The 13,340-nt window shown below is 57.3% G+C and overlaps 1 protein-coding gene across 1 annotated transcript in view; it reads right to left on the bottom strand.

Annotated features, from left to right (window-relative positions):
* Window positions 1–11,898, bottom strand: part of CACNA1C (calcium voltage-gated channel subunit alpha1 C) — a 457,740-nt gene extending 445,842 nt beyond the window's left edge. The window contains exon 1 of the mRNA XM_079938602.1: window positions 11,180–11,898. Coding sequence (XP_079794728.1) covers window positions 11,180–11,228 — 49 coding nt within the window. The 5' untranslated portion in view covers window positions 11,229–11,898. The remainder of the gene's footprint in view (window positions 1–11,179) is intronic.
* Window positions 11,899–13,340: the final 1,442 nt, after the last annotated feature.

The following is a 13,340-nucleotide window of genomic DNA, read 5'->3' as shown; positions in this document are numbered from 1 at the left end:
ATCTGAGTCACTGTAATGCCCTCGGATGTGCAGCTCAGAACCCCAGGACGTCTTGGGCAGCTAGACAAGGTGACAGAGGCTTTGACCTTGGAGACACACTGTGCAACATTTCAGCTCTGGACAGCGGCCAGGACACACCTGTGAGCAGGACCAGGGAGGGGATGGGAAGGCAGAGCCCACAAGAGGGGGATTTACTAAAAGTTGGATTAAACTAAGTGTATCGGCCCGCGAAGGGCCTGACCTGCATTCCGTCTTAGCACGCTCACCTCTGCTAATCTAAGAAAGAACGCACACACGCCCCAGCAGAACCCGCCAATCAGGGAGCTGGGCAGCAAGAGTGGCTCGGCAGCCACGAGGCGGGAGGCCTGGGCCTGGGTCAGGACACGGAGCCCTGACAGACGATACAGTCAGGCTACAGGAGTAGCCCAGACCAGGGGACAGGGCTTCTAGCTATTCTGGCCCAGAAAGCCGTCTAACCTCAGTAGGGCTCCTGTAGGAATAAATGGTAGAACACAGAAGAGCCCACCTAGGTAAACAGAAGAGGAAGTCTACCATACGATATTCTGTCAACAGCTTCCCTAACCAGGCAAGTTGTTCAAATTTTCTAAGCCCAGGTTTCCTTATCTGAAAAAATGGAAATAATAAAACTCGTCCCATTACTTCAATGGGTTTAAAAAAAACAAACTGCTGATACAGTAGATGTGAAGAGGATTTAAAAGGTATTTTAAAACAATCAGAAAGTAAAATGATGTTATTACTTTCAGACACAACAATTATTGGAAGAAATAGCCACCCCCAGTTTGAAAGGGTTTCCTGAGTCACTAATTGGTCCTCCATCTCCCCAAGGGGCCACCAAGTGTTACTGTCGCCTTCCCCTCCTCCCGATTTCCTGACTCCCCGGGTGTCCCCTGTTCCTCACACACCTTTCCCTCCCTCGCCTAGACTGCAGCTGTGTGAGGAGTAGGCAACAGCCCTGGGCCCGGCTTTCCCCCCAGGCAGCCCCCGGGCTGGAGACAGAGGCCCCTCACCAGCTACCTCCTGGCCACGCTGCCCCTCCACCAGCGCAGAAGCAGGGCCGTGGGGGGGTCTCACCCGGCCACATGGCATCCATCCTCTCCCAGGGTCCTCGCGGTTCCCAGGTGTGGGCACTCCTGGACTACGGACGGGCAGATGGGGACAGAAAGACAGATCAAATAGCTCTGTCTTGCCAGATACCCGTTTCCTGCCGTTACAAAGCCCAGGTGGCAGGAAGGTGAGCGCTGAACTGGATGTGGACACCTTCATTATTTGGGGGAGGGGGGAAGCATCAGTTACTCCTCCAGCAGCGCTGGATTGTTAAACACCTAATTAAAGTAAAAATTCTGACACCAGCCCTGGGAGCCCAGGGAACAGACTGGACCCTCACTACCGCCACAGTGGAATTTCTTGATCCGATATCCTCGTCTACACAGGATTCTACTGGGGGAGGAGCCACACAAGGAAATGGGCTCTTCTAACCAAAAAGCCGTAATTCAGACCCAGCAATTCCACTCCTAGGTCTATATCCTACAGAACTGAAAAGAGGAACTCAGATACTCGGACTAACTAACCAACCTCACGTGCTTCCTTTTAACTGCATCATTTATCACGTGGACCATTTATCAGGGGAACTGCAGCATTATTCACAGTAGCAAAAGGTGGAAGCAGCCCAAGTGGCCATCAACTGACAAATGGATAAGCACGATGTGGTCAGTTCATACAGTGGAATATTATTCAGCCATGAAAAGGAATGAGGTTCTGCCACCCATGATACAATGTGGACGAGCCCTGAAAACACCATGCAAGTGAAATCAGCCAGACACAAAAGGACAAACATTGTGTGATTCACCTTATATGAAATATCTAGAATAGGCAAATTCGTAGAAACAGAAAGTAGACTAGATGTTACCAGAGGCTGAGGAGAGGGAGGAATGGGGAGCCGTTACTTAGAGGTTACAGAGTTTCTGTTTGGAGTGAAGAAAGGGTTTTAGGAATAGCCTGGCACTGGTCGTAGAACACTGTGGATGTAGTTCATGCCACTGAACTGTGTACTTAAGAATGGTTACAATTGAAAAGTTTGTTTTATATATTTCATAATAAAAGAAATTTTAAAGGTCATCATTCACATCTTCAACTACCAGTAGATGTGACTGATAGACTTAGCTTTGCTGAGATAGTTAAAAGAAATAAATCTTAAAATCACTTTTCATGTCACTGAAAGTGCTTGACCTCAGCTCCAAACGACACCCAGGTCCCTAACTAACCTCACGTGCTGCCTTTTAGCTGCAACATTTATCACGCGGATCATTTATCAGGTGAACTGTCACAAAAGACCTAGATCTGAACGCAGGGAATGCGCTGCCCTCGGTGAGACGACACAGGTGAGCCCCAGTGACCAAATTAACATCAATTCGGTTACTGTCAGTGACACACGGGGTTACAGGGGTCGGGGCGGGTATGGGGAGCGGCTGCCAGTGGGTGCGGGGTTTCTCTTCGGGATGATGAAAATATGCACGAACTGGACAGTGGTGATGGTCGCACAGCCCTGTAAAAATACTCAACCTCATTGGACTGTACACTTTAAAGGCATGTGAAGCGTATCTCTTACAGTAAGTGAACTATATCTCCACCAAGATGTCCTTTAAAAATCGATAAATGCATAACGCATGCAGTCAGGGTGCTCAGCCTGCAAGGACGGGCCCCGAGCTCATGAGAACCTCGTTGGAGAATGGAGGGCCTTACTTCCAGGAGGGAGTTACTGGGAAGACGTTCCAAGAACGTGGTGAAGCGAGGCCCCGCCACGAAGCGGTCGTCTCAAAGCCAAGGCTGGACAGATGGAGGTCCCCACTGGGATCTGAGGACCAAGCAGGGTGCAGGCAGGAACCTCGGGGACAAATGCACAGCTAGAGGAGGAGGCGGGAGGGGAGGCGTGTGGAGCGACCACGGGGCAGAAGCAGCGTTCCGCTACTTGTCCACCACAGTGACCAGCAGAAGCCGGAGCTTTCACAGAGCAAATCCAAGCCAGGCTCCGCCAGGCTGGCTCAAGGTCATCTTTCCTCAGCCCCACGTGGAGAGAGAAGCGAGACAGCACATGCTTGGGAAGTCCAACAGACCTGAACTTAATTCCCGGCTCCAACAGCGTCTGGATGACCTTGGCCACGTTACTCAAGACCACTGGTCCTTGGTTTCCTCATCTGAAACATGTCATTAATACCCACCCGTAGGACGGGCGTAGGACGCAATGCTGGACACGCTGACGTCCGGTACGTGGCAGCTACTGCCTCTGCCCCGTCTACAAATACAAAACGATGGACGCTGCCCTGCAGTACAGATTATTTTTAAAATAAAAATAAAAACGTGGTCGGCCCCGTGGGTCACAGGCCCAGAGGCTGGGAGGCGGGTGTCGAGGGGAGCAAGGTGCAAACTGAAACGCACGTTTCCCAGCACGCTTTTTGTTTTGTTTTGTTTTGTTTTTGCGGTACGCGGGCCTCTCACTGTTGTGGCCTCTCCCGTCGCGGAGCACAGGCTCCGGACGCGCAGGCTCAGCGGCCATGGCTCACGGGCCCAGCCGCTCCGCGGCATGTGGGATCTTCCCAGACTGGCGCACGAACCCACGTCCCCTGCATCGGCAGGCGGACTCCCAACCACTGCACCACCAGGGAAGCCCTCCCAGCACGCTTTTTGACGATGAGATTGTTTTTGCTTCAGGAAACTAAAGGCTAGTCTGTCACTTAAGGTGTGGAATTAAAGCCCTTTCCTATTTTGCTTGGTGTCTTAAGATGCCGGATGGAGCTGCTCCCTCCCGTTACCTACAGACTACCAGCACTTTTGCTGTGTACCTTTAAAAAGTAGTTTATTTTCCAAAGCCAAGGTTTACATTTGAAGCAAAGTTCTATTTGCCAGGCAGCCTGTCCTCCCGTACCGAGGAGTGACGTTTAGGTTTGGGGAATTCATGTTGGAAAGTGAGGACAGACTGAGTGGCCCGCCAGGCTGCGTCCTGCTCTCAGTGGCCCTATCTTCGCATGTTTGGACCAGCAGAGGACTTCTGGCCAGTTCAGAAGGCAGAACCCCGGGCCTCAGGCTGCAGGCGGGGACCACGTGCCAAGGCCGTGAGGAAGCCCTGCCTCCCGGGGTCCTGACCCTCAGGCTGGTCCCACAGTCCTGGGACCCCGCTGACTCAAGAAGAGCTCAGAAGAGCTGCCACCATGCAGTGATTTACACTCGCCCTCCCATGCGGAGCCTCGCGGCCGCCCTGCAAAGCCGAAGCCGGCGGGCTAAGGATCACTGTCTCCATTCTACGGATGAAAAGCAGGAGACCTGACTCCTCCGAAACGCTCAGAGAGAGAGTCAAAGACTGCGACCCAAGTCATCTTCTAGGTGTGGCCTTATTTACTTTTCTTTCTTTCTTTCTTTCTTTTTTTTTTCTTTACTTTTGCTAACTAACACCTTTGAAAGGTTTTAGCCCAACATGGCTTATTTTGGAAGGAGAAAAATATATAAATGACTGAACATGACACAATGGTTACAAAGTAAATAGAGCTTAATTGAGTAATCAAGTCAACATTTCTCAACATTTCTGCCCACAGGCAATACGGGGAAGAACATTCGTTTACTGTCTGGATTTTGGCTTGCTTCTCTAAAAGACAGGAGACAAGATTATTTTATTTTCCCTTCAGCTAGTTTCCAGCGGGCAGCGCCACGCGTAGCCGAGTGTATTAAAAGAAACCCCTGTTGGCAAATGGGCAGCTTGAATATTTCATGAAATTGTGGCAACACTGTGTTCTGCGATGGTGGCTTCCTCCAGGGATCTCAGAGGCTACACCTCCGAGAGTGAGTCGGGCGCAGGCCCTGTCTTAAAGCTAGAGACCAGGTCAGCCTCACAGGCCTTCCGGTCTCTGGGAGCATCAGGTCAGATGCCAAAGGCTTGGGGATGGTGGGAACGTCGGAAGGAGGCCCCAGATGATCCCTTTCCCATGCCGAATTTAGACCTCTCCTTACCTAAATATGTCCCGGGAAGAGGAGGGGTCCTAGGGGACCAGCCCAGACAAGGGAGCAGGGGAGCCTTTGTTCCCACACCTTGGTAGACTCGGGGGCAGCCTGGCCTCTGGCCGCGGCAGCCTGACCGCCCCGGGCTTTCTACCTGTTCTACCTGCAGTTCACCTGCACGTCCACCCGCCCTGTGGTTTCTATGCAAAGTCTGCCGGTCCACAAACAGCCCCCAACCCCTCCCCAAGGCAGCCCGACAGCCCAGCCTGGCCTCTCCCTCAGGGGCCGAAATGAGCCCTGACTGGGGCAGAAAGGAAGTGAGCAAATAAAAAGGCCTGGAGGCACGTCCGTTCGCAGACAGAACAGTGATCTGAGTTTTGCAGGGGTTTCCTGTGGACACGTATGAACCTTTACCCTGTTGTCTAAGATGACTCTTCAATCCTCCCAGTGAGAGGCAGCCCCCAGCTCTGTTTCCAAACCTCACACCTCAGACATGACTTCAGCCAGAACAAAGGCAGCGTCGGCAGAGGAGGCCGGCGGAGAGGGTAAGGGGGTTACCAGGCAAAGGCTACCCAGAAACACCGGTCGACGCGTTCAGAGCACCAGCGTGCACCACGCACGTCAAGAGGCGGCAGGAGGGCGGAGAACCGAGGCCGGGTTCCAGTCCCGCCCCTCCTGGGTGACCCTGCAGGAGCCTGTCTTCTCAACTGGAAACGCAGTTTGTTCCTCAGGTTCCTTTGCCCATAAAACCTCCTGATCCTAGAGAGTAAATTCCCGAAGAGACGCATTTACTCTAGGTCTGCCTGACAACCCTTCAGAGAACATGAGTGCGGAACCGCCCCCTCCTTGCCCCGTCTCTCTCTCTCTCTCTCTCTCTCTCTCTCTCTCTCTCTCACACACACACACACACACACACACACACACACACGCACACGCACACGCACACGCACAGCACCTGAGCACCACGGTGAAGCGGCCGTGCGGTGGCGGCCTGGCTGGGGCCTGGGGGAAGGGACCACGGGATTTCGAGCTCTGGCCGGTTGGCCCCTCTGCCTCACCTCTGCCCAATGCCAAATCCCCAGCATCTCCGGGGAAGTGAGGGCCTATTTTCAACCTCTGTTTCCCTCCTGACCTGCGGGCCCAAAGTGCCCTCCTCTGTCCCGTGGATCCCCACTTAGATTAACTCAGTTCCACAAGTAGCGGCTGTGTGCCCCACGCTCCCCCAGATACCCCAGGGAGCTGGGTCTCCTCCTGCGGCCCCTGAGGCCCGCTCACAGCTGTGCCTCCCGGGTCCCCTGCCCACGGCAAGGAGGCAGCGAGGCCCCCGGGGCCCCAGGTCAAGGCCTGGCCTTAAGCAATGGGCACCCCATCTGGGACCCGAGCCACACACACACAGGCGTCACGTCAGCCCCCATTCTGCGTCCCCCCCAGGGATGCGGGGTAGTCCCTGCGTCCCGGCTCCGAAACAGCGCTGAAGGCCCTCCGTTTTCCCAGGGGCATCCTGTCATTTTTACTTGTTTTGTACAGTACCTAACCTTGAGGTTCATGTAAACAGGTGTTTACTAAATTATTTTAATAATGACAGCCATGGCTGGCAGTGTTGTTTCATTATCAGAACGTTTAGCACTTATGTCGTCAAATATTCACCCCATGATATTTTGCACAATTCCCCGTGGCTTTTTTTTTTTTTTAAATCAGTCTTCTGCTCTCCTCTGCACAGCCCACCATCAACTTAGGCAACCGTGGGGACAGAACCTAGGAGGAGGCTAAATCAGTGTGATTACCTCGCTAAGTGCTGTAGTTGCTAAGTCTCCAGGTATTTCCCAAACAGTCCATCAGCTTTCTTTAGTCCACCCTGGAAAATAAAGTCATCTGCCGATTTCGAAAGCAGAGCGCAGATTCCAGAGTCCCCACGGGGACCAGCGGGATGCTACTGGCCGACTGGTCACCACCACATGGCAGACCCCAGCAGGAGGTTCCCAGGGACAGGACGAGGGTGCTCCAGCCACGCCCGCACATTCTCAGCTCCTCCACGGCCAGGGCTCTCGGACCCAGGAACTCGCTACAACAACCGAGAAAGCGGAGCGAAGAAAGGGATAGAAAAGAAACCCCCGGGAGCTGGAACACAGCACTGAAAGTTAGAACAAATCTCAGTTACTTCCTAACCCAGGTCTCGGGAGCTCTGCTGCCATTACCCAGCATGGGAGCAGCCAGATTCGTAAACAGCTGTGACGTGTACCCAGTTGTTGTTGTGTTTTTCCCCTAATAAAGTTAGGAAAATGTCTCCTTGCCTTTGAGCTGACAAGCTCTGCAACCCTACCGGCCAGGCTTTCCAGCTCCCACACTCCAGGTTGGCCCCAGGCTGGGCCTGGGACCCCCGGGCCCCTCTGGTTACCAAGGCCTGGTGAGAAAATTAATACGGGGAGGAAGTTAATATAGGGCATAACGGGTTCAGGCAAGCAGGATGCGGCCTGTGCTGGAGATCAAGGCGAGGCTGCGGCAGGAGGGCGAAATCCAAAGTGGGTTCGTTACCGGAGAGAGGGTGAGAGGTCGGCGAGGGCGGGTCGTGCCGGGGGCCCCTGGTGTGCGCGCGGCGGGCACTCTGGTCCTCGGAGGCCTGCGCCCTGGGGCAGGCACGCAGACCGAGGCACAGCAGCAAGGAGTGCCCTGCGGAGCCTCGGCCCCCTTGCCCAGCCCCGCAGGTGCCCCTCCTGACTCCCAAGCCCTGGGGCGCCACCTCCTGGAAGAGGCAGAAAGCACACCCCCTCTGGTCTGGGGGCTGCATTCATCCGTCAAGCGTCCAGGCCCGCGCTAGGAGGTGCGGATGCAAAGACCCCCACCCAGGGGCCTCAGACCCCCACCCAGGACGTCCCTGCGTCTCCTTCTGCATCTTACACCCAGAAGAACCCACCTCGGGCAGTTTTAAATCACAGAGAAAACAGAAGGAAGAGTCCCAAGTCACCCCCGAGACTCAGGGGCCAACGGCTCACCATCTACTGTACCTGCAGCATCTACCTGTAGAGAACCGTTCACCCAAGGCGAGGCACCGACGTGCCACGGCGTCAGGGCTGCATCACCAGTATTCCTGTCTGCTACGCACCGGGTCCCCAAAGGGCTCTAGGCTCTCGTGCAATCTATTTAAAATAGCTTTTCCTTATTCAGTGTGTGTGTGTGCACATTTAAATACTGTTAGCATGTGCTCCATGGAAATAAGGAACAATTGATTCTTGTAATATATTCTATTGTATAGTACTCTGGTAGCCTGGAAAGTATGTGAACAGTATTAGGAACAGTATCTGGAACCCCAAGAGCCCTGTTTCTCTGGGCTCCTCCATGCAGAGCCCAAGAAGCAGCAGCTAATGTCGTGCCTTCTTCAACCTGTGCAAGCTGAGGTGCACTAACAGCGCTCTCTGACCACCGATCATGACTATTATTACTTTACTATGATGATAACAACCGTTCTGCTGCATCGCTAAGCAGTGCTCTGAAAAGAAAAGCACAACGTGTCTTCCACTCCCAGAACGCGCTTCCCCCTCTGCCTTGTCTCCAGCAGATAAGGGACGTTCTGATGTTTTATTTGTTAAATGGTTGACTATTAAGAAACTCATTTGCTAGCTGGAGGCTGCAATGGAAAATCAGCCCCGAAAAGCGGGAGGCTGGTGTGGGACCAGAGCAGATGGGGTGCTGGAGGTGAGGGGAGGCTCACGAGCCCCTCGCTGCCTGAACCCAGGGTGGGGGGCCAGCCCTCAGGGAACCTGCGGGCTGTTCCAACGTGCTGACCCCCGTGTCCACACCCCGACCCCCAACACACACACACACACACACACACACACACACACACACACCACTGCAAAACTGGGGCAAAAGGCCTTGCATTGAGCTACTCGAGTCTGTCGGGAAGAGGAAGATGTAACCCCCGCCCCGGGCAACTTCTCCAGCCTTGCACTCCGCCGTCACCACCCGGCGCAATGCTCCCTCTTCCCTCTCTGCTCCTGAAACCCTACCCCTGGGTACGTTTCATCGCCCCATTAGTTATGAAGCCACAGCAACCCCTTTCCGGCAGACGTCCCTGCTTCTCCAGGTCTGCCCACCCACCTCCGTCACCCTCCTCCCCTCCTGCCCCAGGAAGACCCAGCCATGCCAACGACAGGGCGCGGGGAGGTGGAGGGGAGGCCGGGGTCCTGGGGCTCTTACACCTGAGAACCGCATCCGGGAAAGGAGGCAAAAACTGCTCTGTGAATTATATAATCACTGCGGCTTCAAGGGAGAGAAATGGGATCCAGGTTGCCATAGTGTTTGTGGCGTGTGGCTGGGAAGGCGGCGCCCGGCCATGCTCCCTGCTGCCGGCCCCTCCATCTTCCCCACAGACCTCGCGGGGCCGCGGCTCCTACTCTGAGTGTCTGCTCCCTGCACACGGGTGGGGGGGCACGCTGGGGCACCAAGGGGCAGAAGGAAGGAAGGAAAGGGCCAGAAGGGGTTTGTCCTGCACGGGGAAGAGGCCTTGCGAACGGTTCAGGATTTGCTGAGGATTACCACCACGTGAATAATAATCATGACCACAGGCCACTGCCATTGTCAGGGACAGCGAGGACGTGGCCACTGGGCTCTCCCCCTCAAGGCCGCCTGGACTGAGCTGGGAGCCTGGAGGGGAGAAAGTCATCCCTGCTGTTCACAAACATCACCCTTTCTTTTGTGTCCCTCCTGGCCTCCCTCCGAATCCATCCACGACTCCATCAGGAAGGGGACAGGGGAACAGGTAGGGGTGGGGCACGGGCTAGAGAAATCCAGGGACAGAGCTTCCCTTGTGACCCCAAAGCCCTGGCTCACCCTAGAACCCACGACCCTTGACACAATCCTTCCACCAAAAGAGGCCCAAATTCCCCCACTGCTGCCCGAGCAGGAGATGAGTTTCAGGTTGGACGGAGACCAGGGAAGCTGCTTGGCAGCCTCTGGCTCTAAAGGGTGGGGGCTCTGCCCGCTAGCGGTGGGGCTGGGGGCCTAGGGAGGGAGGAGGCTGGAAAGGAGAGGGAGGGATGGAGACAACCCCTCCACCAGGCTGTCCTCAGAGAAGCCCTTGATATGCCCAGGAAGTAGCAGGACCAACAGCGACAGGTATGGAGAAGGAAGAGATTGGAAGGAAGAGTGTAAACAGGGGGGCTCGGGAAACGGGGAGACAAGAGAGCCTGCACCCAGAGGCAGAGGAAGCCACGGGGAAGGCAGAGACGGAGCTGGAGGCGGCCACACTCCAGCAAAACCGTCCCTCTCTGCTCCATCATAATCTTAATTGCCGAGCAGTGCCCAAAAATAATAACTTGTTAATACGGGCGGCGGGGGTGGGGGGCGGTGAGGGAGAAAGTTTCCAGGAAGTGGGGAGTTGCCTGAAAGCCTTTCCCTCTTTCACGGGGAGCTGCTGACACTTGATGCCAAGGATGGAGATACTGGGAAAACACTGGGCGACAGTGTGCAGCCGCGTGAGCTCGGCACACCCTTTTATTATTGCCTTAAAACATGAAAAAGCAGAGCCCACACACCGCCCGAATTCTAAACGCTGACATCCTCAGGTGCTAGCCCACATGTGGGTGCGAATAAGAACACACGGGGCGTAGGCGCGCGGGGGTCAGCGGCCGCAAAGAGGTGGGTGGGTGTAGGTGAGCCGGAGAAGAGGGACACAGGGAGAGAGAGAGAGAAAGAGAGAGATGGGGGGGGGCGGCGGTCCACAGGGAGAGGGAGAGAGAGAGAGAGAGGGGAAGGGAGGGGCGCCAAGACTCGAAGCCGCCCCCTTGGAGCGCGCTGCCCGGGCGGGGGCGCCGGCCGGCCTGGTGCGGGGCGCGCGCGCGCACTCCCAGCCGCGCCCGGGCGAGGCGAGGACCCCGGCCCACCGGGCTGGGGCGTCGCCGGCCGGGTAGTCGGGCTCTCCCGGCGAGCGCGAGCCAGCGAGGCCGGAGCAGACACTTGGGAACTTTTCCCCTCGCCCGGAATTCTCCGGACGCGCGGTTCGGGGGCCGCGGGCGCGGGCGGGGGAGGGGTGGGGATTTTCCGCTCGGGCTCCGCGCGGTTCGGCCGGGGTCTCGCGGGCCCCCGGCCGCTGAGGGAGAAGGACGCGCGGCGGGGACCGGCCGGGGCCGCGGGGCGCGCGGGCGAGGCCGGCGGGCGCGGCGGCGGGGTCCAGCCTTACCTTGGTGGTTTTCCTCCGGAATGTACATCCTCGTGTTTTCATTGACCATGGACCAAGAATTGTTTGAAAAGGAGAAGCCACAAAGAGGAAGAAATGTCAAACACGCCCGAGCGGGTCTGCACTAATCCCTGCTCCGAGGCCGGCGGCTTTCGTGCAAAATTCGAGGAAGCCGTGGATCTGCAGTCGCTCTTCTGCCCTTCTGATGATTACCTGATTCCCATTATTGCATCAAACACCAAAAACTGATCCTTTCCACTACTGCCTCCTTCAGTGAAATTGTAATGCATCCTCAGCACATCCGGGCCCCTTCCAAGAATTCAGCGCCGCACCTCTGGCGGCCACAGCATTTGAAAAAATAAATGGGAAGGCAGAGCGAGAGGAGGCGGAAGGGGAGAGGGGAGCGCGGACCCCAGGGCGGGAGAGGCCCGCCGGCCGCCGGCCTGAACCGTCTCCGCCCGCTCTCGGCGCGTCCTCCCCGGCCCTGCTCCGCTTTCCTCTGCCCGAAGGTCCGACGAGTCCCGAGGGCGAGGAGGCAGGAAGGCGCCGCCGCTCCGGGCCGCGCCGCGCGCCGCTCTGGCAGGAGCTGTTTCTGCAGAGGCGGCGAGAGGGAGCCGCCGGCAGGAGCGCGAAGCGCGGCGCTCACCCCGCGGCCCGCCGCCCCGCCCGCCCGGCGCGCCCCAGGCGGACGCTCTGAACGCTTCCAGATGTGGCGGCGGCGCGCGGGGCCGGGCGCACGGCGCGGGGCGCACGGCGCGGGGCGCGCGGCGCCGACTCGAGCCCGGCCCGAGACCCCGCTCGCCCCGCCGCCCGCGCCTCGGCCCGCGTGCCGCCCGGACACACCCCTCGCGCCCCGCCCCGGCCCCCGCGTCCTGCGCGGCCCCCTCGGCGGCGAGGCCTCTGGCGCGCAACTCCAGGAGGGGGGGGGGCCATCTGCCCACCTAGAGTCTCTGCGGATCGAGCCACTGCGCGAAACAGCAAAAGGAGCCGCGGCGCCACGGCTCTGTTTGGTGGATTACGACCAGGGCGGTTGCACGAGTGGCGTGGATGCGGAGAGACGGGGGCAGAGAGAGAGGGCCCGAGAGGCGGAGCCTCCTGGCGAGGCAGCGGTGCCTAGATGTCTGAGCAGACTAATAGACCCGGGTTTTCTTAATTCCTCCGAGGCCGCCGAGCACGTGTGCTACCAGGATATCCTCACCTTCTCCTCTTAATTATTTCTGCCACTCCGGCGGGAATCTGTTGAGCGCCTGTCCTTCCCGGAGCAGCAAACCTTCCTCCCAGTCACTCAGGCAGCCACTGAAGGTCCATGGCACCCCCTGCAGGTCCGGGCTCCTGAGAGCGGGGCTGCCTGAGCCCTGGCAGGGGTGCCTACAGCTCCCTCTTGGGAAAACGCCCCCCTTCCTACCCTCAGACCACCCCCCCTCCCCATCCGCACTCCTCCTCGGGGGAGCCCATCCAGCTCGGTGTGTCCAGCCCAGACCTCTCTTCCTGATCGCCAGGCTACCCAGCGCTCTCGGTCTCTGCTCGGAGGCGGACGGACATCTCAAACCTAACGTTTCCAAACGCCGAACTCCCTATTCTCTGTGCCAAACCTGCTCTTCAGCAGCTCCCCATCTCAGCGGATGGGCCCAAAACCTGGAGTCGTTCTTGACTCCTTTCTCTCTCATCCTCTCATCTGGTCCTTCGGGAAATCCTGAAGAATCGTGCATGTGACCACTTCTCAGTTCCCCTGTTGCTACCCCGAGGTCTGAGCCGACGTGGTCCCTCACCTGAGTTCCCGCAGAGACTGCTGCCCCGCGTCTACCCTCCCTCCCCTACTTTGGTATCTTCTCAATATGGCATCTAAAGGGACCTGTCCCAGCACCGCACTGCGCAAACCCCCCAGAGGTCCCCAGTTCACTTAGTAAAAGCCAGGTCCTCAGAGCAGCCTCCAGGGACCCACAGAAACAGCGGGTACAGCTGCTCTTATGGCCTCCCCTACTGGTCTCCCACTGCCCCAGCCTCACTAGCTCCTAGCAGTACCCCAGACTCTCCAGGAACACCTCTCCCTCTCTCTCTCTCTCTCTCACACACACACACCCCTGGAGCCCTTTGCTCTAGCTGTCCCTACTGCCTGCAGCCCTCTCCTCAGCTACCCACCTGATGAACCCCTCACTTTCTTCAA

This window comes from Stenella coeruleoalba (genome assembly GCF_951394435.1).
Source record: "Stenella coeruleoalba genome assembly, chromosome: 11".
Classification (NCBI taxonomy): Eukaryota; Metazoa; Chordata; class Mammalia; order Artiodactyla; family Delphinidae; genus Stenella; species Stenella coeruleoalba.
This window is presented reverse-complemented; position numbering and strand designations above follow the sequence as displayed.